This window comes from Pelobates fuscus, chromosome 8 (assembly GCF_036172605.1).
Source record: "Pelobates fuscus isolate aPelFus1 chromosome 8, aPelFus1.pri, whole genome shotgun sequence".
Classification (NCBI taxonomy): Eukaryota; Metazoa; Chordata; class Amphibia; order Anura; family Pelobatidae; genus Pelobates; species Pelobates fuscus.
In genome coordinates this window covers 15,428,787-15,453,314 of record NC_086324.1, presented here as the reverse complement: position 1 = coordinate 15,453,314, position 24,528 = coordinate 15,428,787, and the positions used below count along the sequence as shown (strand labels likewise).

At 39.4% G+C, this 24,528-nt stretch overlaps 2 protein-coding genes across 3 annotated transcripts in view; both read left to right on the top strand.

Annotated features, from left to right (window-relative positions):
- The first annotated feature begins 2,068 nt into the window (after nt 1-2,068).
- LOC134570630 (motor neuron and pancreas homeobox protein 1-like) lies at nt 2,069-17,642 on the top strand. Its single transcript, XM_063428556.1, has 3 exons — nt 2,069-2,567; nt 14,230-14,390; nt 16,411-17,642. Exons 1-3 carry the CDS (start codon nt 2,228-2,230, stop codon nt 16,681-16,683), a joined length of 774 nt encoding a protein of 257 aa, XP_063284626.1. The 5' UTR covers nt 2,069-2,227; the 3' UTR covers nt 16,684-17,642.
- Nucleotides 17,643-22,235: 4,593 nt separating this feature from the next.
- The window catches only part of CFAP65 (cilia and flagella associated protein 65), a 67,822-nt gene continuing 65,529 nt past the window's right edge, over nt 22,236-24,528 (top strand). The window contains exon 1 of one of the 2 annotated variants that reach the window (XM_063429290.1): nt 22,236-22,299. The gene's annotated coding sequence lies outside the window, so the exon portion shown is untranslated. The remainder of the gene's footprint in view (nt 22,300-24,528) is intronic. The other variant, XM_063429292.1, reaches the window with a different exon arrangement.

Sequence of the window (24,528 nt, the reverse complement as noted above, 5' to 3'; positions counted from 1 at the left end):
CAGCAACCTGCAACCAGCATTAACATCCTGCATCTCCTCACAGCCTGCACCTCTTATCATGCACGCAACATCCTGCCCTCAGAGACCTTGTCCTCAGCACTGCATTGAGACCTTCACACCTATTCAGGCACCATGTCTCACTCTCACCCTGCACACAGCCCTGAGCAGCCTGCACTTGTCTTCTAACCCTGTACAGAGTAACCAGCACCTTACATTCCTCATCCTGCACTGTCCACTTATCTGTATCTGCAGCAACCTACAGCCTTCACCTCTTACCCTGCACCTTACATTCTGCAACTCCACCTCTCACACACAGCAACCTGCATATGCATGTGCATGTCTTCATGAATGTTGGTATATGTGTTTGTGTATTACTGTTGGTGTATGTGTATACATGTTGGTATATGTGTGTGTATAAATGTATATTTATGTGTGTATAAATGTTAATATATGTGTGTGTGTTTGTGTATGAATGCTGGTATATTTCCGTTTATGCGTATTTGTATAAATGTTGGCATATGTGTGTGTATAAATGTTGGTGTTGTATATATGTGTATATAAATATGTATATGTGTATATGTGTGTGTATAACTGTTGGCATGTGTGTGTATAAATGTTGGTATATGTGTGACATGTATAAATGTTGGTATATGTGTGAGTTGTATAAAAGTTGTATGTATGTGTATAAATATTGGTATATTTGTGTGTGTGTGTGTGTGTGTGTATTGGTATATGTGTGACATGTATAAATATTGGTATGTGTGTGTATATAAATATTGGTATGTGTGTGTGTGTGTGTGTAAATATTGGTGTGTGCATGTGTGTAAATATTGGTGTGTGTGTGTGTGTGTAAATATTGGTGTGTGTGTGTGTGTGTGTATAAATATTGGTATTTGTGTGTGTGTGTGTATAGAAATATTGGTGTGTGTGTGTGTGTGTGTGTGTGTGTGTAAATATTGGTGTGTGTGTGTGTGTGTGTGTGTATAAATATTGGGGTGTGTGTGTGTGTGTGTAAATATTGGTTGATGTGTGTGTGTATAAATATTGGTAGGTGTGTGTGTATAAATATTGGTGTGTATGTGTATATAAATATTGGTATATGTGTGTGTGTGTGTATAAATATTGTATTAGTGTGAGTATAAATATTGGTTGGTGTGTGTGTGTGTGTGTGTGTAAATATTGGTGTGTGTGTGTGTGTGTGTGTGTGTGTGTAAATATTGGTTGATGTGTGTGTGTATAAATATTGGTTGGTGTGTATGTGTATATAAATATTGGTATGTGTGTGTGTGTGTGTGTATATATAAATATTGTATTAGTGTGAGTATAAATATTGGTTGGTGTGTGTGTATAAATATTGGTATATGTGTGAGGTATATGAGAGAGAGAACACCATCTATTATGAAAGCTAAAGAGGTCAGTGCAAACAGTTTAAGTGTAAGGGGTCTTGGTTTTAGGACCCTATTGATGTGACCTTTGCCCTGGGTGACACAGGCTCTCAGAGGGTCCATTAATTAGCTGATGGGAGCTCTGTGTTCTTCAAACAATGATGTCAGAGTCCCATAGAGAGCACAGACAGCCTCCCAGTGAATATTCACACCCTCTCTTCACACAGCAGGAACTGGTTGGGTCCTATTCTGAGAGGGCTGGTTTGAAATGAGAGTCTAATGACTTAATTAGTGAAATGAGTTGTTGCCACTTATCAGGGACAGTAGTGGAGGGTGAGGGGTGAGATAACTATTTGGAGCCATTGAGGACCAGGCAGCAGCAGGAGAGCAGACAAGGAAACAGGAGATGAAAGTGGGTGAGAAGGACTCAGACACAGAAGAGAAGACAAGATTTCCACAGCCCAAGGAGGGAGGAAAGGGGTCACCTCACAGCATGTGCTGCCACTAAAGGGGGCCTGAAACATCAGACAGGGGGTCACCTGATGCTGGGGAAGGTGGTCCCATTATACCTGAAGGGGGATATTTGGCAGACAGAGACTATCACAGGTCCAGCAATGCTCACAGAGAAGGTAACCTTCATCCACAGGTGTCAGGATCCCAACACCCGCTGGATTTAGTACTAGAAAGAGACTTTAGCCAGATAGCCACTTACCACACTCCAAGGGCCACTCACCTCACAACACATTGTGGGACAGGAACAAGTGTGGGTCCTCTGGGGCAGTAAAGTCATTGCTACTGAAGATACCCCTTACATCACAGATACCCCAGGTCAGGCAGACCCAATGCAGAAGATCATGGAAAACTCTCAGAGGTTCAGGATTGATGCCCTACTGGCGGAGGAGCGCCCCCTTCTGTTACCCCACCAGAGCAGAGAGCACCAAATGTCTCAGTCAGCCTCACTGGCTCAGCTGTTTCCCAAGGCTGGCTTCCTGCCTCTGCCCAGCCTGTACCCAACTCCTTTATATCACCTGCCTACCCTGGGGGCCCCACATCCAGCTTTCCAATACAGCGGCTTCTCTGGGGGCCCTGCTCTTGGGAGCGACCACCTCAAGGCAGCCTCACTGCCCCTGGAGCACTGGCTGAGGGCTGGACTTCTCCTGCACAGAGGACATGACCTACACTGTAAGTACTGGTCATCTGGGTGGGGGGTGATGGGCATCTGGTTGGAGGGCAATGCGGTAATGGGTATCTGGATGGAGGGCAATGGGGTGGTGGGCATCTGAATGGAGGACAATGGAGTGATGGGTATCTGAGTGGAGGGCAATAGGGTGATGGGTATTTGGGTGGAGGGTAATGGGGTGATGGGTATCTGAGTGGAGGGCAATGGGGTGGTGGGCATCTAGGTGGAGGGTGATGGGTATCTGAGTGGAGGGCAATGGGGTGGTGGGCATCTGGGTGTAGGGCAATGAGGTGATGGCTATCTGAGTGGAGGGTAATGGGGTGATGGGTATCTGAGTGGAGGGCAATGGGGTGTTGGGTATCGGGGTGGAGGGCAATGGGGTGATGGGTATCTGGGTGGAGGGCAATGAGGTGATGGGTATCTGTGGTAATATGGGGGCAGGACAGTAAATATGGTAAACTTAATATAAAACCCTATAACAAGGAATGAATGGTGCCTCTCACTCCATATACAAGGTAGGACGTTACTGATTGAATTAGTAGTCTGTACAGGTGGTACACTGGGGTATAACAGGTGTGAAGTTCCTCTATAAGTTGTAAGCTTTGCAGATACCTATGGGGCAGGTAGGTGCACATTGTGGAGGTTACACTGTCTGATACTCATGTGAAAAGAAAATTATTAAAAAGTTTACTTTCTGTTAGACTGGTGACATTAATTCCCAATGTCAGTGATTTCATCCCATAGTCTGTAGGGCAGGTAGGTGCACATTGAGTGTAAGGATAAACTGAACCCCTGCTATTTATGTCACAGGAAGGTCTTATAAACCCTGCTGTCTATGTAAGGTATGTCCTCATACTCTGTGTAAAAGGTTGACAGGTAGGTGGCATGAGACCCATTGTAAGGTTTCTCTGTGGGAGAATGAGGATTTGACACATTGTATCTAGTTTTCTCTAATTGAGCATTTGTCTTTAATGAGGGCCCCTGGGAGTCAGACAATAACCAGCCCTTGTCCTCACTGATAATCCTTTGAAACTAATGTCAACAGTCTGATTTAATGCCCCTGGGGAGGGCTGAGGGGTGTGCTGCATGGCTTGTAGTGTGTTATGCTTTGTTTCTACACAAAATACTGAGCAAAATAATCTACATGGACTACAACTCTCGTAACTCCCAGACACATAGAGATTAAATTGTATGGTTTAGTGAATAAACCCCTTTAGTTTTATTTTGTATATGTGAAATTAATAACCAGCATTTTTAATACAATGACAGATGTTTTATGTGTAGGTCAAATTTACTTAAAAATAACTTTTAAAAAAATTGAGTTCAACCACCCACACCAAAATGTGCACCCAGATAATCTCTCTCTCACCCAGATAATTGTTTTGTTCATTTATACAAAGAAATAGTAATTCATTATCTCCTCAAACCAACAAAAGTTTGGTAGAACAGGTTTATTTTTAATCAATTGTAAATCGTCGTTTAAAATACAAACATTTATTAACTTTAATAAAAACAAGTAAACTCGTCACCGGAGAAAAATTAAATCACCTTGCCAATACCTCCCAGACCTGGTCAAGGGTGACACCATTTTGGTGATACCAGGTTCCCATGATCCTCTTTGCAGTTTTACAAATTGCACCCAAGTTGGAATAACTCTCTTAGTGGCCTCTCCCTGTTAGTCTCTCCACCTTGGAGATCTCTGTGAACACTGACCATACGAGTTAACTAATTCACATACAATTTTTCCACCATAAATTCCTAGTTGTGTGTAAATGAAAGTTTGCGAGGGATACTGTGCCACTAACATGATTAAATCTAATATTCTTTGCATGTATATTACAAGTCCACAGCAGGCTCCATATTCATTCTGTATATTTATTTCGGTGTAAACCATGTTAATTAGCCGCTATCTGGATTATTCACTAGCATGCACATTTCCAGAATGCAAAATAAATATAATCACTAAATAAAAGTGGTATCCAATAACAATCCAAATGGCAACATTAACTTTTAAATAGTAAAGCTGTGACTATAGAAGGATTTTTCCAAATGAGCAATTTTACCCTACATCGTTCTATTCTATTCTATTCAATTCTGAAATTAGCGAATAAACCCTAAAGTGAACATCGAATAATAAACCCGAACGTGAACATCGAATAATAAACCCTAACGTGAACATCGAATAACAGACCACAATAGACAAACTGGAAGGATTCCGATTTATTTTCAAGTCGATTGTTTAACCCAACATTTGGAAATCATTCTGAGTTAGTTTTAAATTACCAACATTTTGTCCCTTTTGTGAGTACCTTTCTTTTAGTCAGTGGATTTTATTTGCTCTCTGTGTTTTGGCGATTTTGTTAATTTACTGCTTCACAAATATGTTTTGTCAAAGCGTAATCTAATGTAAGTTTGCTATTTGTTGGCTAAGTGGGTTTGGCGTCTGCTGCATTACGGACCAAGTTGTGCAAGAAGTGAGGAGAAGAAGATTTCGGCTTGTCTTTGAATCTGATAAAACAAGTTAATTCATCACCAGACTGATATTACTGATGTGCCGTCACAGTGTGGACTCAAAGTACAAATCAAAACTTAACAGAATTATCAGGAAACACACATACACTTTGGAAACCCATCTGAACGATCCTTAGACTTTCTTTAAGGAATGATTAACATATAAACTATTATTCAAAATATTTCACATGCTTTAAGAAAATGGAGTCAGTCTGCCTCACCTCTCGCAGAAACAGCATTTGGAAACTACAAGAAAAATAAAATAAACTGTTAGCTGGGAAAATGAAATGCTAAATGAAAGGCAACTCAACTAAGATGGGGATCTTTCAAACTGTGGCCACTTGATAGGAACCCATTATTTATTTCATAGTCTATGGCATGGGTAGGCACAATCTTTGCCACTCCAGATGTTGTGGACTACATCTCCCATAATGCTCTTACACCGATAATGATGGCAAAGCATTAAGGCAGATGTAGTCCACAACATCTGGAGTGGCCAAGGATGCCTAGACTCATCGGTCCTATTGGATCAGTATTATCTAATACCCACCTAAAAAGGGTTATCACAAATCAAGGGTTATCACAAATCGTGTTAGAAGTTGTTCGGGGGACCCTCATTCTTTTTTTTCTATTTTCTGTCCCCACCTTCCTACATGGCGTTGTTCTTATGGATTCACCAGACATTAAACGTAATTTAAAATAAATATTTATCTGTCTGCCTGTGGCCGCTCAGTATTGCCATTCCGTATTTTTGTATTGCATACGGTGTACTGGACCTAAAGAACCAAGTTAGATGCTTGGAATTAGAAGTATTGCTACTTGTGTGAAATGATGGCAACTTTGTCAGTTTATCTCCAAAGTCTTTCTTTCACAGCTTCGACCAAAGTTGCCCTATTACAGCACCGGCGTAGAGACCGGGCCGTGTCCAGTGAAGGGGCCTATCCTGTTTTTTTTTCTAATACATGCAGATAATATTTAATTATGCGGAGTTGCCTGGCAGTATAAACCACCAATAGAGCAAATCTCCGCAGTGCTAGAATGCACAATAATTCCACGCGTAACACAGGGCGCTGACATGAGGCGGGTGGAAATGCATTAAATAGAGTGATGTTTCCAGTCTGAAGAGCTGACATTTAGTGCACTTTTGTTTCATTTGTTTCTTTCTCAAGGACATTTCAATAAATTAAAACTGAATGGGTTCAGTGGCCATAAATCACGCAGTAAGTGCCTTCTTTGTGATGGACATGACAAACATGAAACTCCTCCTTCCTTTGTCTTATTGCAAAGCCCGGGCTCTAAATAACAGAGCCATTTAAAACCTCAGCCATGCTGGTGCTGGTGGAGATCTGATCGCCGGGTGGAGGTCAGCTCCTGGCATCAGAGGCCCCTGATTGTAAATCCTAAAACCTGGAATAGGTAACTTCTCGCACCCCAGCCGGTGAGAAGCCAGTTTCCATCTCTGGCACAGATTCCTGTATCTCCTCTGTCTTGTAGATGCAGTTCTCAAGGCTCTCCCAGCAGTTCAGGAGAGGACATTCCTCAATGGGGATACTGGCAAAACCTGAACTGATGTTGTGGCTTGAATGTTGTAATGGCTATTTCCCCCTGGGCCACTAACAGGCTACCCCAACACTATGCCCCTTTCTACCCTCGCACTGTGCCCCTTACTACCCCAGCACCTGCCCCCTTGCTACTCCGGCACTGCGCCCCTTAATATCCCAACATTGCACCCTTTGCCACCCTGGCACTGTGGCCCTTTCTACCCCAACACTGCACCCTTCCTACCCCGACACTGCGCCCCTTACTACCCCAGCACTGCCCCCCTTGCTATCCCGGCACTGCGGCCCTTCCTACCCCAGTACTGCCCCCTTTGCTACCCCGGCACTATGCCCCTTGCTACCCTGGCACTTTCAACCCCAACACTGTGCCCCTTGCTACCCCAACACTGTGCCGCTTTCTACCCTGGCACTGTGCCTCTTCCTAACCCAGTACTGCGCCCCTTTCTACCCCAGCACTGTGCCCGTTGCTACGTTGGCACTACAAGGGTTTGTGCTTGGGCTGGTGGCCCACAGTCTCAAATCTCTCCAGGCCTGAACTGGTCCACTAAGATATTTAACTGGTGCCTGCAGTACTGGCTGCCAGACTATTTTCATTATGTATGGCGTGGAGGTGTTTGCTAGTGGCTGTGGGTGAGATGTGACATTGGTGGCAATGCTGTCACGGTGAACACAGATCTTTGTGAATACTCTGTCATGCTGAGCTGGTCATACTGATGGAGGTTGCATGGATATATGATATCACTCCATATCCAGCATTCTCCATCTGTCATACCCAGATATTGTTTGTGAATAGGACCAACGACACAGACTGGTGAGCAAAAAGGGACATTCATTCGCATGTGTTCCTATGGCCACATGTTGCCAGCTCTTCCCTGGAGTTTGGCTTGGGAATCATTGTTCTAGAGTGAGCAAGGATTTATGGTCTAACAGGACTTCTCTAGAACTATTACGAGTAACGCAAGAAGGACGGACATGCCCTCTAGATTACCAGTTCTTTAATATGTAAGAAGTGGAGGTGCTTTCTTTATGCGATATTATAATGTATGCAGGTTACTTCCATCACACTACGAGATACATTATTACAAGGACTGTGTGAGCCAACCAATCGACATTTACTGATATACCTGCCAGTGTGTAATACTAGTATACAATTAATAAATAAATAACGCTTCCATTCCATGTACTAACAGCATGGCCAGCCATCCGCAGTGAGATGTAGCCATTGCATAGAATTCGGAATGAAGGATGACTGTACTGGCAATGACTCAACCTTCAGCTGGCTGAGAATGATGGTGGTTGTATACCAATAATAGCTGGAAGATCCAAGGCTTGCTTAGGGGCTTTGGAACATTTTAACTGTGGGAAGAAACTACTCTAGAGTACACTAAGCTTTGTAAAGAGCTCCCTCCCCACCCCAGTGAGCAGGGTTAGTGGTTGGGGTGTGCATGGGATGTGTGTTAGTTGTGGGATTGTTTAAAGGGAGTGTAGTGTGTGCTTTGTTCTGCATGTGTAACCCGATAAGTAATCTGTTTAATGCCTGTAAAAGATGTGGCAATAATAAAGGGTATATTAAGCTCAAATAAATCAACATTTCATTTTGTAATTAATCTACATTATGTTCTGGGTAATCTCTCTCTTTCTCTGGGGTAATGGGGCACTCACAGTGACACAGATCTCTCTGCCCTGCATCCTCTGCATTGGGGATGAAAGAGCAAGGAGGATAGATCTGTGCGGCTTGATTAGGGTTAGTCCTGAACCTCTCTAGCACTCGATGTAACAGGAAGGGGTGAGTTCAGGGGCATTAAATCATCCAATATCATTCCTTAAATCTAATCCCTAATGCTCAGAGATAACTAAGTGGTACTTCAAATTATAAAAAACTAACAGCACACAAACTATGACAAATGATACATTCTAAAAAGGATTAAAAAATATATCTATATATTATAAATAATAGAATTTATAGCCAATTTCAGAACCCAAATGATTTCAAAGCTATAAATCTTATTTCAAAAATACATTACTGTGTGGCAGAATGTATCTGTCTCTGTCTGTCTCTATCAGTTCATTCTCTTTTACTCTCTGCTACTCTATCTATCTATCTATCTATCTATCTATCTATCTATCTATCCTCTATCTATCTATCTCTGATATTTCTATCTATCTATCTATCTATCTATCTATCTATCTATCCTCTATCTATCTATCTATCCTCTATCTATCTATCTCGGATATTTCTATCTATCTATCTATCTATCTATCTATCTATCCTCTATCTATCTATCTCTGATATTTCTATCTATCTATCCTCTATCTATCTATCTCTGATATTTCTATCTATCTATCTATCCTCTATCTATCTATCTCTCTATCTCTCTATCTATCACTGACATTTCTGTCTATCCATCTATCTATCTAGCTAGCTATCCTCTATCTATCTATCTATCTCTCTGTCTATCTATCTATCTATCTATCTATCTCTCTCTATCACTGACATTTCTATCTATCTATCTATCTATCTAATTATCCTCTATCTATCTATCTATCTATCTCTATGTCTATCTATCTGTCTGTCTATCTATCTATCTATCTATCTATCTATCTATCTATATCTCTCTCTCTCTATCACTGACATTTCTATCTATCTATCTATCTATCTATCTATCTATCTATCTATCTCTATGTCTATCTATCTGTCTGTCTATCTATCTATCTATCTATCTATATCTCTCTCTCTCTATCACTGACATTTCTATCTATCTATCTATCTATCTAATTATCCTCTATCTATCTATCTATCAATCTCTCTCCCCCTCTACGTATCTCATGCATTACACAATGCTATCTATTTATTCAGTGTGTTTAATATTTAATTAATGTTTCTTTCATTCCATAGCAATGTATGCTACTAATATAAACTGAGTCAAACTGTTTGGTTTAATGATTAAATTATTGGCTGAACAAAGACTCACAGTCTCCCGTCTTATTGTTTTCCCGGCAAACACAGAGCTTGCTGTTATTAATACGCTTATTAATTCTGTACATTGTATTGACAGAAGATAAGAAGTGTTTAGTTTTCCACTTTGCAAAAAGGTGTAATTTAGATCATACCGTGGGTCTGTTATTAACAGTTGGCAAATATTTAGAATTTGTTTTGTTTTTTTTGTGTGTATTTTTTATTTTATTTTTAAGTAAGTGTAAGAATTAAGCATCTTTTTTGTTCCTAAGTTGTAGTTGTTTTCACAACACAATTTTAAAAAAAATATTTGCTTTAGATGTAATTGTTTGTACACTCAAAGCAGTTTATTCACAAAGCTCCAAATTGTAGTGAATTAAGTTCCAAAGGGTACAAAATAGGACTAAATTAGTAGATGATCCTAAATATTCTCATTCGGGTTTCAACACACAACAATTCGGAGTTCAGCGTTTATACCCCTAAATATATATTGTTGCGTTGTGTGCCTCTGGTTTGCTTTTCCAAAAAAATGGGCAATTTTTAAATAAAATAAATATATTTAGCAAAAAAATAAAAATCCAAATTTAAATAAATGTATTTGTTTGGGGAGACCAAAATATGCTTCAAAAATGTCTTCATTTTGAAGTTGATTTGTTAATTTCACAGATTTTGTATGGTCCTGCTGTTTCTATTTTCGGTACTCTGCTCCTGACGCTGTTTGCAATTTATTTATTTTTTAAAAAGGAGTTCAGCTCCAGGGACAGGCCACCATTCTATGATATGATAATACATTTAAAGCAACACGGTGCTGTTATAATAAACTATATAACTTTAAAATGTAATGGGCTCACTCAGTTTCATATTTTTTTTTTTTGCTATATACAAAAAAGAATTTTTTAATTTATTTTTTATGGTTCCATAATAGAACATCACTTCTAGTAATGGTGAATATTTCTGTTTAGTAACATCCACAAAATACTCTTGTTGGGGGTTTGTTGAGATAAATATTGCCAGTATACTCTACTAGTATATGCCATTGACATCATATGATTTACACGGGGACCAGGAAGCGTACAAACCTGCAATGTACAACTTCAGCATTATTTCAGTGATGGTGGTTGATGTAAAAGGAGAGGAAAAAAGATCTAAGTTTGACCAGAATAGACAATGGAGAGACTGATCTAATAAGACATGTTAACACCCTAATCTATCCTTTGTACAGTCCTTCAATCTGTTTCTTCTTTTCTGCTGTTTATTCTCTGTTCATTCTAATACCTGTAGAAATTCTCTCAGACCTTCCTGATGTTACCCGTGATGTAGGTGCACCCCAGCCTTCTGCTCTCTGGGTAACTGCTATCTTGAATACAGTGACTTCTGTCTCTCCCTGTATCATATCTCCCAACAGTGGAAAGTATGAATTCAGGGTGTGACGGTGTTGGGAGAGCAGCCCCAGTCAGGGTATCCATGTACAAAGCGTTAAGGAATGTCGTCAGCTCAGTTTGCACAGTGTGCATGTTTAACCATGTGCTCACGTTGGGTTTGTTTAATCGGGGAACAAACCCAGGATAAACTGTCAGGAACCTCAAATCAGGACTGTCCTACCTTCCCCAGGACTGTTAGGAGGAATGTGGATGTGTGCAGGGATCAACTGATATAATTTTTTCAGAACTCATGCCAAGACAGATTATCGGTTGCCTTTTTCGGGTCGATTGATGATAGCCGCTGCCAATATCCCCCACCAAGTTTTGAAAAAGTAACACAATTATATACATAAATCTGGCATTAACTGAACGTGCTGACGGCAATCACACTCTTATCACTCTAAGGAATAGACAACTATCAGTGTGGCCACACAAAGCAAGTTATGAGGAACTGGATAAAAAAAATCCAGATATAGCTAAAAAAACATCAGAAAAAAATAGTGCTCACAAATGCAGCAAAGCCTCTCACTGCTGCTCAAACAGAAACAATCCACAGTACAAATCAAACAGATAGAGGCTGCGCACAATGTCGCTATGTGCACAAACAAAGTGCTACCAAAATTTATTGGAGGACAGAATAATAAACAGACGTTTCGGGTACACCATGGTGCATTGAAAAAGGGTTGTACCCGAAACGTTTGTTTATTATTTTGTCCTCCAATAAATGTTGGCAGCACTTTGTTTGTGCACATAGCGACATTGTGCGCAGCCTCTATTTGTTTGATTTGCATTCTCAGGAATAGTGAGATGTCAGTAGGTACTGATAGGAGTCTGATGGCTGTCAGCAGTCACACTCAATCACTCTCAGGCAGCGAGTACCTGTTGGGATCCCAACATGTACAGTGCTGTTACCAATAGAAGTTTGATTCCTGACAGCAATCACACTCCTATCACTCTCAGTAAGCCAGCCCAGTACATTACAGTAGATTATTCACTGTCTCACCTCCCTGACTCACAGGGAGGAGGTGACGTGAGGTCACGGCGTGGCGCATTGGTTGCCAGCCAGAGTTTCTGGATGCAAAAAACAGTGTGTGGTGACTGGTAGAGATGAGTAAGTTATCGCGATAAATAGTAATAGCGATAAATTACAAGGTCGATACCGGTATCAGATGCAGAATATTGGCTTTAATTATCAGAGGAACCAATAATCCTTCTATCCCTAATGTACATATATAGAAAAATCTTCCAAAGGAAACATTATTTAATTATTTGTTTTGGGGAAACATTTCTTTGATCCCAAACTTCAGTTTACCTTTCAGTGACTCATTCCCAAATGAACTACTGACATCGCAAGCCAAGGTTCAAAACCAGCGGAACAGCAGAAAGGGAACACTCTGCCAAAAGCAAAGATAAATTAATACGTGCTTTAGATTCTGGCAATCAATATTAGCAAGCTGTTTTTATCAGCTGTCTTAATAACTAGTGATTGGTCTACAAACACAGATAGACACCCAGTTTATAGAATGGTTTACACAGCGTTATCTGGAACGCAGAGGGGCAGGTCAGAGTGCACCAGCGCTCAGAGGTGGCTGCGAAGGGGAAATTTGCTTGCCCGTGTAAATATTATCATTAGGTGTGAATCGCGGACTCACAATAGAGCTGCAGCAGATTTAAGTACCTGCTCATTGTGTGCGTTAGCTGTGTAGCAATGAAGGCCTTTCATTCCTGCTTTGCTTTATTTGAGATGGATGAGGTTATTAGATGAATTGATCCTTACTTATCTTTAAACTTTCTTTGTTGTTTCTGACCTTTCCTCGGATTAACCTACCGAGGCCTTGTATGGTATAAACTCACACGGGAAGGAATGATAAATGAGTGCTCACGATAAATTAAAAAATGAACTATGAAAGCTGAGACGGGTGAATCAGAAATCACGCCATGTCTAAAAACAAAGTCTCTTAGATTTGTTGCACTGGTTGGACTTTTATATCATTTATTATACTAGCAATTACTCAAAAATCTCAGGACTATGTGATAGTGCTTCGTTTGATAGTACTTTGGGGTCTTTTCACTTCCTCTCCCCACTCCTGCCCATTCTATTTTTCTTCTCTTTATCACACTTAATTTTTTTGTAAATCAAATTTGTTTTGTTTTCAATGTAGCAAACGTAAACATGCGCACCTAGTAATGCAAAGAGCAGGTAGCGTAATAACACAGAATTAGAAATATGTCGTAAACAGCCATTCGCTACATCGTGTACACCGGCTCAGTAGATCATTTTTTGATTTTGATTAAATTTGGACAAAGCATTTTTAAACTGTTTGATCAATATATCCTCCTACTTAACGGAATTGATGTATATAATTCGCAATATTTTAACATATAAAAAGATCCTCAGGATTCCAGGTGTATTCGGCTTAATAAGACCTACCACTTCATGCAACTTTTCTTCACTCATTTATTAGAGGTATAACAAATACTAAAATATATACTATAATAAATTAACTATACTAAGGAGAACATTGGGTGGAGCATCCTCCTCAGAGGAAGGCTCACTGAAACCAACATCAAAGGTTATTTAGAAAACATCTTGCGGCCCATCATGACCAAGATCAGAACATTGGACCATTTTAAATACAGATAAATGCTCATCTCACAACATATACAATATCACATTTGGTAATTTGGCAGCACTCTCTCTCTCTCTCTCTATATATATATTTATACTTATATAGGCCAATGCTCCATCATTTACCTTTTTTTACACACAAATTCCTAAATGTCTGTCCTAGCCACAGGTGGCTCATTTGCAAAGTCCAGCTTTAACCATGAATTATCGTACAAACTAAGTGTAGAAAAACGTAGGAAGGAAACAAAAGAATAGGAGAATCTGAAAGTATATTGATTAATCTTCAACAAACGTTAATTCTCTGGTTATCTATTGCAAATAATATTCCCTGGTCTAAGGGCAACATTTTATTATATTTGATATGAAATGTTTATGTTTTATTAAAACGTGCACTGTACAAATATCAGTTGTGTATAATATTATACCATTGTATTGTTATATAGATTTTTTTTTAAAGAAATAGTTATGAAAAAAGTACATCTTAACCTACTAGGGAAATTTAAGGATAGCATTAAGTACCTCCATCTGAAGTCCAACCCAATAATGATTCAGAATAATAATCTGTGTTCTCCTTTTTAACTTTTCCAGCCTCTAACCAACCCGGCCTGATTGGAAAATGCAGACGGCCCAGAACCGCCTTCACCAGTCAGCAACTCCTGGAGCTGGAGAATCAATTTAAACTTAATAAATATTTATCACGACCCAAGCGTTTCGAGGTGGCGACTGCTCTCATGTTAACTGAGACTCAGGTGGGTGCAATAAATGTCCTTAGTCTCTTTTGGTCACTCCCCAGATATGTTGTTGTGAATTCACCATATTACTTACCAAGCAGTTCTACAAACGTGGCCCTGCAAATGTGGTTATTGTCCATAAAAAGCAGGCTGGGTGATAGACAGTTAAGTCAGAAATAGAGAACAAAAGGGAAACCCAGTTTCCAATAAAGTGTGATTGCAAGCTCTTTAGACCAGGCCTCATGAATAAAACTAACATATGTACTGTTTTGTACCATGATGGCCACCAATACAAGTTTATTGGTTTATGTTCCTATTTCCCAACTCAATGGAACTCATTCTATCAACGTCAGGGGGATAAAACTGGAAAATTCCAGGAATAAACCTAGTGTCTCTCATCCAGTGTAGCTGAGCTACCTCATTGTCCGCACTGTGTTACCCCATAAAATCACAGTCAAGGTTCCAAATTGAATTTGGATTTATATATATGTGCTTCTTTTTGGATCATTGTTCCGATTGTAGTCCAGAGCGGTACACAGTGGACAGAGTAATTATTATTAAGCAAGCTAGTAAAAAAATCTAGAATTATGGTAGTTTTAATAAATAAATCAAGGTGACCGTTATAAAACAAATGCCCGATGTTGTCTTATAATTCACTCTCTGAAAGCTCACTAAAGCTAATATCGTTCAATGAAGAGTCTACCGTTGTTACACGAGTTACATGAATTGCTGAAATTTGCACATAGTGCCTTATTACCACTTTAGCTCAATGTCTTTTTCTCTTAAGGCTGAATGGAACAAATATTGACTGCCTTATGTTACTCTGTTCGTCAGTGGTAGAATGTGAGATAGCTCAGTTAGTTACAGCACCAACTGTCCCCCTGGTTACAGGCTCTGATTCCTACATGGTCACATGACTTTCATTATTCTGATAACATACATATCCCAGATACACCTAAAAAAATTAAGAAAATCTTGTGCCCTTTTCCAAAAAATGTTGGTTACATTTGTCTTTTGCACTTTCTAGACGTGTTTAGTTTAAGTAGGTTGTGCCCTCTAGTGTTCAGATTGAAAAACATTTTCTCCACGACCAAAGCTCAGAGCTGCAGAGCATTCACACACAGGCGACAGAATTTTACAGATACAATAGACACAGAAGGCACTGATGGCTACCTAAAAGGAGTCCTCTTTCTCTAAATTTGCCCATTTGTGGTTAATTTAAACATGCAACAAAAAGCTTTTTGGTACATTTAAATAAGTTGTGTTAGTGACCAGCGTTTCCCTTTAAATACAAATATATGACATTACGTTTTTGGATCTGAAACTCCATACTCATTTATCTTTTTGTGTATCAAGTTGTAGGGAATAAACACCTTAGAGAAGAGTGCACAGCAACGCAGAAATAAAATGTCCACTACAATGCACAAAAAAATACAAAAATAAAATGTCCACTACAAGGAACAAAAATACAAAAATAAAATGTCCACTACAATGCACAAAAATACAAAAATAAAATGTTCACTACAATGCACCAAAACTACAAAAATTAAATGTCCCCTACAATGCACAAAAATACAAAAATAAAATGTCCACTACAATGCACAAAAATACAAAAATAAAATGTCCACTACAATGCACAAAACCGACAAAAATAAAATGTCCACTACAAGGAACAAAAATACAAAAATTAAATGTCCACTACAATGCACAAAAATACAAAAATAAAAGGTTCACTACAATGCACAAAAATACAAAAATTAAATGTCCACTACAAGGAACAAAAATAAAATGTCCACTACAATGCACAAAAATACAAAAATAAAATGTCCAGTACAATGCACAAAAACTACCAAAATAAAATGTCCACTACAATGCACAAAAACTAAAAAAATTAAATGTCCACTACAATGTACAAAAATACAGACATATTTGTAAGTGTGTTATGTATTTAACTAAAAAACATTTCCCTTTAAATATGATTTTTATTTCCTGTTGGGCATGAATAAGTGATAGTGACTGTTATTAAAACTCTTTTCAGGTAAAAATCTGGTTTCAGAACCGCAGGATGAAATGGAAGCGGAGTCGAAAGGCTAAAGAACAAGGGCCAATCTGCCAAGGAGACAAACCAAGAGGTGGAGGAAAGATAGTAACTGAAAATACACAGAATGAAGATATAGAGGATGAAGAGGAAGATGGAGACTTTCACAGTCCTGATCGAAGCACGGACATCTTGAGGCATACCGCACAGCTGAGCTACAGCCCTGAATCCTTAAGCTCAGAAGAAGACAATATTACTGCACCTTCTCCATGAGATGGAACACCTTGGATGTTTTCATGGATAGATAGACTTCAGGTGCTCAACAACACCGAACTTCATTTTATTTATTTATCAAAGCCCATAAAATTCCACTCAAATGTGGAGAGTAAAGACATAGCAATGATATTTAATTTATATGTATTTAATGTCTAATTATCTGCCATGGGAACTATGAGTTGGGTTGGGGCTAAAAAAAACATATATTTAGTTTTCTGGTGATATAATGGTACTAGTGAAGAGTGATACAGAACATGGGAACAGCTCAGAACTGATCTATTAATTCCTGAACTTTATGTTGGAAGTTGGCCAGAAGTGGCTGGACGATTTCTGGTGGTCATTGGTCTACTGGGCCATTTCTGAGCACTCTCTCTGGATTTTCCCATAGTTTTATGTGTTGTGAGTGAAGACAGGACTGACAAATATTCTTAGGACTTGTTATATTCAGCCTGAAGAAGTGTATATAGAGATATTGCCATTCCTATCAAGCAATGATCATTACCTAAGAAATCATAGCAATATAATGTGCCAAATATACACCCATTGAGAAACACTTTGCTGTCTATACTTTGCTGTCTATATAATCTGTCTATGAGCATATGGTAACCAACAGTTTCTGAGAAAGATTCCAAATGTCTGAGAGAGTTCAACACCTTTCATGATAATGACATCCTCACCACCAGGTTTGCACTCATCCCAGGGCTATGCTATTATGTCTGTGTTAGAGTCATATAATTGCACCTGTACATCAAGTGGTTCTTTTGGTTAAAACAAAAACACAGTTTGGCCTATATTGAACATTGGCACTTCACAACAATAAAAGGCCTGTCTTATATATAAGCGTCTTAAAAGCATTGTTGGGCAAAATTGGTTTATAGGCCATCCTTCAGAAGATATTGAAGAGAGACTTATGAAATGATGACATAAACTAATTATAATGTTTTATCTCAATATATATTTTTTAAAATAGCATAGATATGTTTTTAAAAAAAATTAATTTACAGATAACCCATTATGTCTCTCTAAAACTTTAAGTTATGCCCAGTAGCCTTGTTGGTCTGTTTTCTAGAATGATTCTAAGTACATAGATATAGCTCTATACTAGTAGAAGCTAAATCCATTCATCCAAGTGACCAATGAAAGCCGCTCCACTGAGTGACCAATGGAAGCCTCTCCACCAAGTGACCAATCAAAGACTATCCACCGAGAGTCAAAGCCTCTCCCCCCAAGTGACCAACTATATCCTGTCCACTAAGTGACCAATCATAGCCTCTCCACCAAGTGAACAATCAAAGCCTCTCCCCCAAGTGACCAACCATAGCCTGTCCACTAAGTGATCAATCATAGCCTCTGAACCAAGTGACCAACCATAGCCTGTCCACTAAGTGACCAATCATAGCCTATCTACTAAGTGACCAATCAAAGCCTGCCCACAAGTGGTCAATCATAGACTATCCACTGAATGACCAGTCAAAGCCTCTCCTCCAAGTGACCAACCATAGCCTATCCACTAAGTGACCAATGGAAGCCTCTCTACTAAGTGACCAATCAAAGCACGCCCACCAAGTGATCAATCATAGACTATCCACCGAATGACCATAGCCTGTCTACCAAAGCAAAGTTTGCAGTAGTACAAAGCCACTGGGACCAATATAGTATTAAAAGTGATGAGACATTATGTGTTTAGGGGAGAGGGTGTCTGATGTATTCAAAGCTAGGTATCAAATAAGACCCCAGCGAGGAGGAAAGACAGGCACAAAGTTATATTTCCACCATGGTAAAGATACCAAACTCTCTCAGCATCACACATTATATATAGTTACTATATGAGATTATAGTGTTTTAGCTGCACTGTACAGTGATACGGATTTGGCTTTTATCACATGTTTCTGTGGTTAGACGGACAGCAGTTTCTTTGCAGAGGAAGCCAGTTAGCCAAGAGCTGGCATGTGCCAAAGTGATCGTTTTTTCGTTGATTCCTACGTTTATGATCTTTACTTTATTTTACTTTAGGAACACACTCTTAGCAGAGTTTATAACCAAAGACTTTATGGGGGAAGCAGTTACATGAAGGGAAGAGTGAGAATGGAAGTACGCCCAGCATTTAAATTGTGCAGCTCAATGTGCGGTGACAGCTTTAATTTGCAAAGTACAAGCATTAAAGTGATGTATGGACTGCTGTATTCATGCAGTGAGTGCCGTGCTAGGGGAGCCGTTTACCAGGCCTTGCCCTGGCTGTTTCTATTTATGGTTCCTCTAAGGGGATATGGGCACTGGGCCCAGTTCTGCTTCTCACTCCTTGTCTGCTGATTTATGTCCCCCGTGGTGCATGACTCATAGCGTATACACAGACTGATCTCATTAGATCTTCATTAATCCCACTTATACCCTCTAATCCAATCCCTGCTCCCTGTCGCCCTGTATGAAATACACCTGCAGTGTAAAATGAACTGCCTTGAGCAGCTGGAGAAGGACATAGCTTGTACAACGGTCTCAAAATCAGGGCTACCCACAGTTGGGTATGGCAGTAAGTAGTGGTGGCTCTGTCTGAAGGTGCATTTGGAAGGGGTACATGAAAGGGGACCAAATTAATGCAAGTCAAGTGAGAGAGAGTCAATGATGGCTGTCTCTATACAGAGCGCTGAGAGAGCGTATGGGCAGAAATAATCTAGCGGACACAGTATAAACAGGTTTTATTAAACTCAGACTTCTAGGGGTCTATTCTCCATTGTGGATGTGGAACACTGATAAAAAACCCTGGAACGCTGAGAGGAATTTGTATTGGGACTTTCTCTCTGGATCCAGGAGAATTAGCAGGTACACAGCACAGGCCCATTAACATTGTCTTCTTCCCTATCTGTGCAGGAAAGTCACCTAGAGTATTATATATAGAAAATATATATGAATAGGGGTTATTCATTTAGCACAGAGTAAGGAGATAGAATGGAACCATTAGCCACTGATATAATTCTAAATTATTTAAAAATGCTTTTCAACCAAAGGGGACTGTTAAACAGAAGTAGCTTTATGTATTATAGCCTAGGGGCCATGTGTGGTATTACAGATATTGATGGATATATTTGCTGGTTTTTTTTTTATTAAGGCTCGGGTGATTAAGCCCCCTGCAGCCTTGATTGTGGTCTTTTTCAGGAGTCTGCCAAAAACATTAAAATTAATAGCTAATAAAGCACTTTAGACTACACATATTGGCTGACGTTTGATGGACTGAAAATGATCTTGTGAAATTTAGACTTTTTTTTTTATAGTAGAATTGGAAAAATGAATGTACCTAACATTTTACATGTTGACCACAACTCAATGTTTAGACAACCAAACCTCATGTAAAACATTCTTGCAATACTAAGTAAAATCAAGAAGTATCTATTGCAGAAACCTGTCAGAGGCCAAAATAAAAAATAAAATAAAATAAGCACTTTTAGGTCAGCTACTGAAAAGGTCTGATCTTTCCATTTCTATTGCAGGCAAAGATTTACTTACAAACTTCTATATTGGTCCTTGTGCCAAATGAATGGAATTAGATTGTAAGTTCTGTGGGGCAAAGCCAGTAAAGCTGAATCCATATAATAATGGGAGAAGGATTGCTTGTTTTGGGGTAATTGTTTTGTGCCTGTATTATTCTGATTGTGTAGTGCTGTGTATGTAACCGGCACTATACAAAACAATTAAATTGTCTTTTCCAATTTACTGAAATAAATCTCTTAGTATTGCATAATTCTGTCCATGTTACAAATATTGGCTGTAATATTTTTTTTAAATAATTGGATGAATAAATTATGAGCGCTTATAATTAGTGGTGTATGTTAGATCTGTGCTGCTATAGGCATGACGGAACTCGGGCACCACCTAATTTACATGTGCCCCACATCTTCCCACCAAGGCCACACCTCTTCCTGTTAAAGACTAACACACACTTTGACTGACAGAAATACACTCTGATACACTGACACACACTCACTGATTTGACACAATCTGACAGACACATACAATCACTGACAGACACGCTTACACTCACTGACATACACACACAATGACGCAGACACGGACACTCACTCACTGATAGACACACACCCACTCACAGACACACACACACTGACAGGCATACACAATCACTCAGACACACACACACACATACAAAAACACACTCACTCAGACACACAGGCTCCTGGGCATTTGGGGGCGGTGTTGTTTTTTTTGGGGGGGGGGGCATCCCCTGGAAACTGCTGCCCAAAGCAAATGCCTTGTTTGCCTTGCAGCAAATACAGCACTGCTTATAATTGAAAATTTACACTTTTTAGGAGACAGGATTATTGTACTAGGCTTGTTTGTGTAGTGTTTACAAACCAATAGTAGTACGAACCAAATAAGGCAATTTCTCAGTTACCTAGTTGACTTTTCATCAAATGTTACAGTCATGTCGTCTCCTGCTAAAAATTCATGTGAAAATCAAGAGAATGTAAAGGGGCTTGAGTTAACTCTCGACTGAGAAATTAGTTTCCCTGTTGTGGGAAGACCTGTTCTGGAACAATCAAAACACTATGTAGGACTTTTTGGACCACATTTTGTTTTGCTGAGCATACATGGGATGGAGGGGTGAGGTTTATTGTTTATGAATGACCCAATGTTTTAAACAAAATGCAAGATATTAAAGGGACACTATAGTTACCAAAACATATTTAGTTTAATCATGCCCCTGCAGTTTCACTGCTCATTTCTCTGCCATTTAGGAGTTAAATCACTTTATTTATGCAACTCTAGCCACACCTCCCTGCATGTGACTTGCACAGCCTTCCTAAACACTTCCTGTAAAGAGTCATCTATTTAAAAGAGGCCCAAATCAGGTAAAATGGTTTACAATGTAATTGAAAAAACAACTTGTTTTTCGGTTTCACTGTTTAAAAGGCAAGTCATTAATCTCTGTGCCACATTGAGTCACTAAAGTATAGGGTTTTAGAACTGGGGTAGCCATTTGGATTCAGGGTTTAACGTGGGCTAGTGTTAGCAGGGATTGGGGATCGCCGCCCATAATACCCTAGTCAGGTAGATTTAGGGTTAAATCAGATTATTGCTGCACTAGATATTTGAGGGGGAAGATTTGGTATTTTATTTAGTTGAGGGGACTGGGGGTTATAAATAAATGAGAGAGAGAGTCAGGATTGTTTATGAATACAGTTAGGACGGTTTGGGGGAGGGAGAGTAAGGGTTAAGGGCAATGGGAGGGCTGTCTACATTTATGGACTCTAGCTCCCATCATCCTCATCCCTTCATTTAGAATAGCATTCTGAATGGAGGCTGGATATCAAATTTCCCATTTCCATAAATAAACTTACATATTTCTAATTGACTCAGACTGCCAGTCACCCTTTATAATAAATTATTTGATCAGTAAAACCTTTCCCCCCTTGCTTCCTATTAAATAACCAGATTCCCCATTGTTAGCAGCAGCTGCTTCGCGTTCTGCGCGGTTTGACCCTTCGCGGATTCCGTGGTTGCTAGGAACACACAGCCTGGTTGCCGCGTCTTGTTGCCAAGGAAACCGGAGCAAACATGGCCGCCGTGGAGCTGCTCGGACAGTGAAGTGAGAGAGTTCGCTGGGTGAGGAGGGGACCGGGGAGAGGGCAGAGCTCACTCAAAACACAAATAAACTTCATAAAATCTGTCTCTTATCCAGCCTGCTGCGGCTGAGGGTGCTGGCAGTGGCAGTTCAAACTTAGTGGGAGGATTGGCTAGGAATCCATCCCCATCATGCTCAGCCAGCCTTGCTGGGGTGCCCTGCCGGCTATAGCCTCCCACATTCCTGCACAGATTGATGGGAGTTGTAGTTGTAGAGCAATAATTGCTGGGAGGCTGCAGAGCCCGAGACTGTTATTATTAAACCCAAACACCCAATTATTCCCACTTATTATTATTATTCCCAATTATTAATATTCCCAATTATTATCATTCCCAATTATTCCCACTCATTATTATTATTATTCCCAATGATTCCCACTTATTATTATTCCCAATTATTATTATTCCCAATGATTCCCACTTATTATTATTATTATTATTATTATTCCCAATTATTATTATTCCCACTTTTATTATTATTATTATTATTATTATTATTATTGCCATTTATATAGCGCCAACAGATTCTGTAGCGCTTTACAATATTATGAAAGGGGATTTAACTATAAATAGGACAATTACAAATAAACTTACAGGAACAATAGGTTGAAGAGGACCCTGCTCAATCGAGCTTACATTCTATAGGAGGTGGGGTGTAAAACACATTAGGACAGGAATTTGCAATCAAATAAGGTGGGCTGCCCTTTAGGAGAGGGCAAGAGACAGGTATGTGAGGTAGGGGTTAGTCTTGAGGCCATAAGTTTTCCTAAAGAGATGGGTTTTAAGGCACTTCTTAAAAGATGCAAGACTAGGGGAGAGTCTGATGGCAGTAGGCAGGCTATTCCACTTATTATTATTCCCACTTATTATTATTATTCCCAATTATTATTATTATTCCCAATTATTATTATTCACTAAAGTCCCAAGTGCAGCAAATTGAAATCTCAGTAAGGTCTGGGGTAAAATGGTCAAACTATAAATGTGAATGGCTTGGAGACCATCAGCTATTGTAGGGAACAGTTTGCCTTTTGGATTCAATTGGAAACAATTTGCAGTTTATTAAATAAACTTTACTGTAAATAACTTTACAATTCGACTTTCCCAATTCTGATATTTTGACCTAAAATCTTAGATTTGAAATCACTTTGAGTACCTGGCAGTGAACACTTTAGTGACTAGGGACTTGTCCAAATCAAACAGTTCGTCCAGTCTCCCCCAGCGCTCCTACAGATTTCCTCTCTGTCTCTACCTGCATTATTGGGTGTTGGAGCTGTCCAGGAGGAGCACACACTTACTGGAAACATACTGACTTCTGGTCAGTTGTTATCTCCTGGAGTGTGTGTTTTTATTTTCTGGTCCTTATTTATTGGCCTTCCATCATACTCTCTTATTGCTGTCAGCCCCCCATGCTGCCTCACACTCGTTTTGTTGTATGTTTTTGTTTTGTTTAAGTTAGCAATTTATTGACTAAAAGACATTGTTAGATGACTAACCCCAATCACTAAAACATACCCATATCCCGACTCCCAATTCAGTTTCACCATATGGCCATATCTTGTTAAGCCCACCACTACATCACAGTACCCCAATATTGGTGGATCCTACCCTTATTTAGTATTTATATATTTTAACATCAGATATTTACATGCTAACATGCAATACAGACTGCTTAAACAGTTCCCAGAGACTCCTCAATTTATGCTTTCATGTAGTCACCTCCAAAGGAGCACCTATAGTAGATGGGTGTCATGCGCAGCCAAATAGGAATCTAAATCTACACAGAAATAATAGAAATTGGGGGCACATCCAGAATATGTATTTCTAAGTAGTGGTACTGCTGTAAATACCAACATATATAACAAAATACAGTTTAAGGAACAGCGCACACTCAAAAACAAAAATACAGTTTTACATTTTACAAGGTTACTTAAAATCACCAATCTTAGCAAGCAAATATGGGAATTCAGTTCCATTATTTGGCCATGTTGTGTTAAGCCAAGCACTATATCACCACCATAGACTCTAGTGCTGAGGCATAGCTGGCTCCTATCAATGAATGTAAGGGATTAAAGGATTAAAAGTTAGATGTGTTCCTTATTGCTTTTAGATTCAGAACCAGGTTTGCTTAAAACTTAAATAAATGAAATATAATTTTTGCTTTTTTTATTACACATTCAGATTTAGACTGTGAGTTCAGGGGGAGGCAATGGG

Coding starts and splice junctions, on each gene's coding strand:
- LOC134570630 (XM_063428556.1), top strand. CDS start 2,228: ATGCAGAAGATCATGGAAAACTCTCAGAGGTTCAGGATTGATGCCCTA. Junction 2,568..14,229: donor CAGAGGACATGACCTACACT/GTAAGTACTGGT, acceptor TAACTTTTCCAG/CCTCTAACCAACCCGGCCTG. Junction 14,391..16,410: donor TCATGTTAACTGAGACTCAG/GTGGGTGCAATA, acceptor AACTCTTTTCAG/GTAAAAATCTGGTTTCAGAA.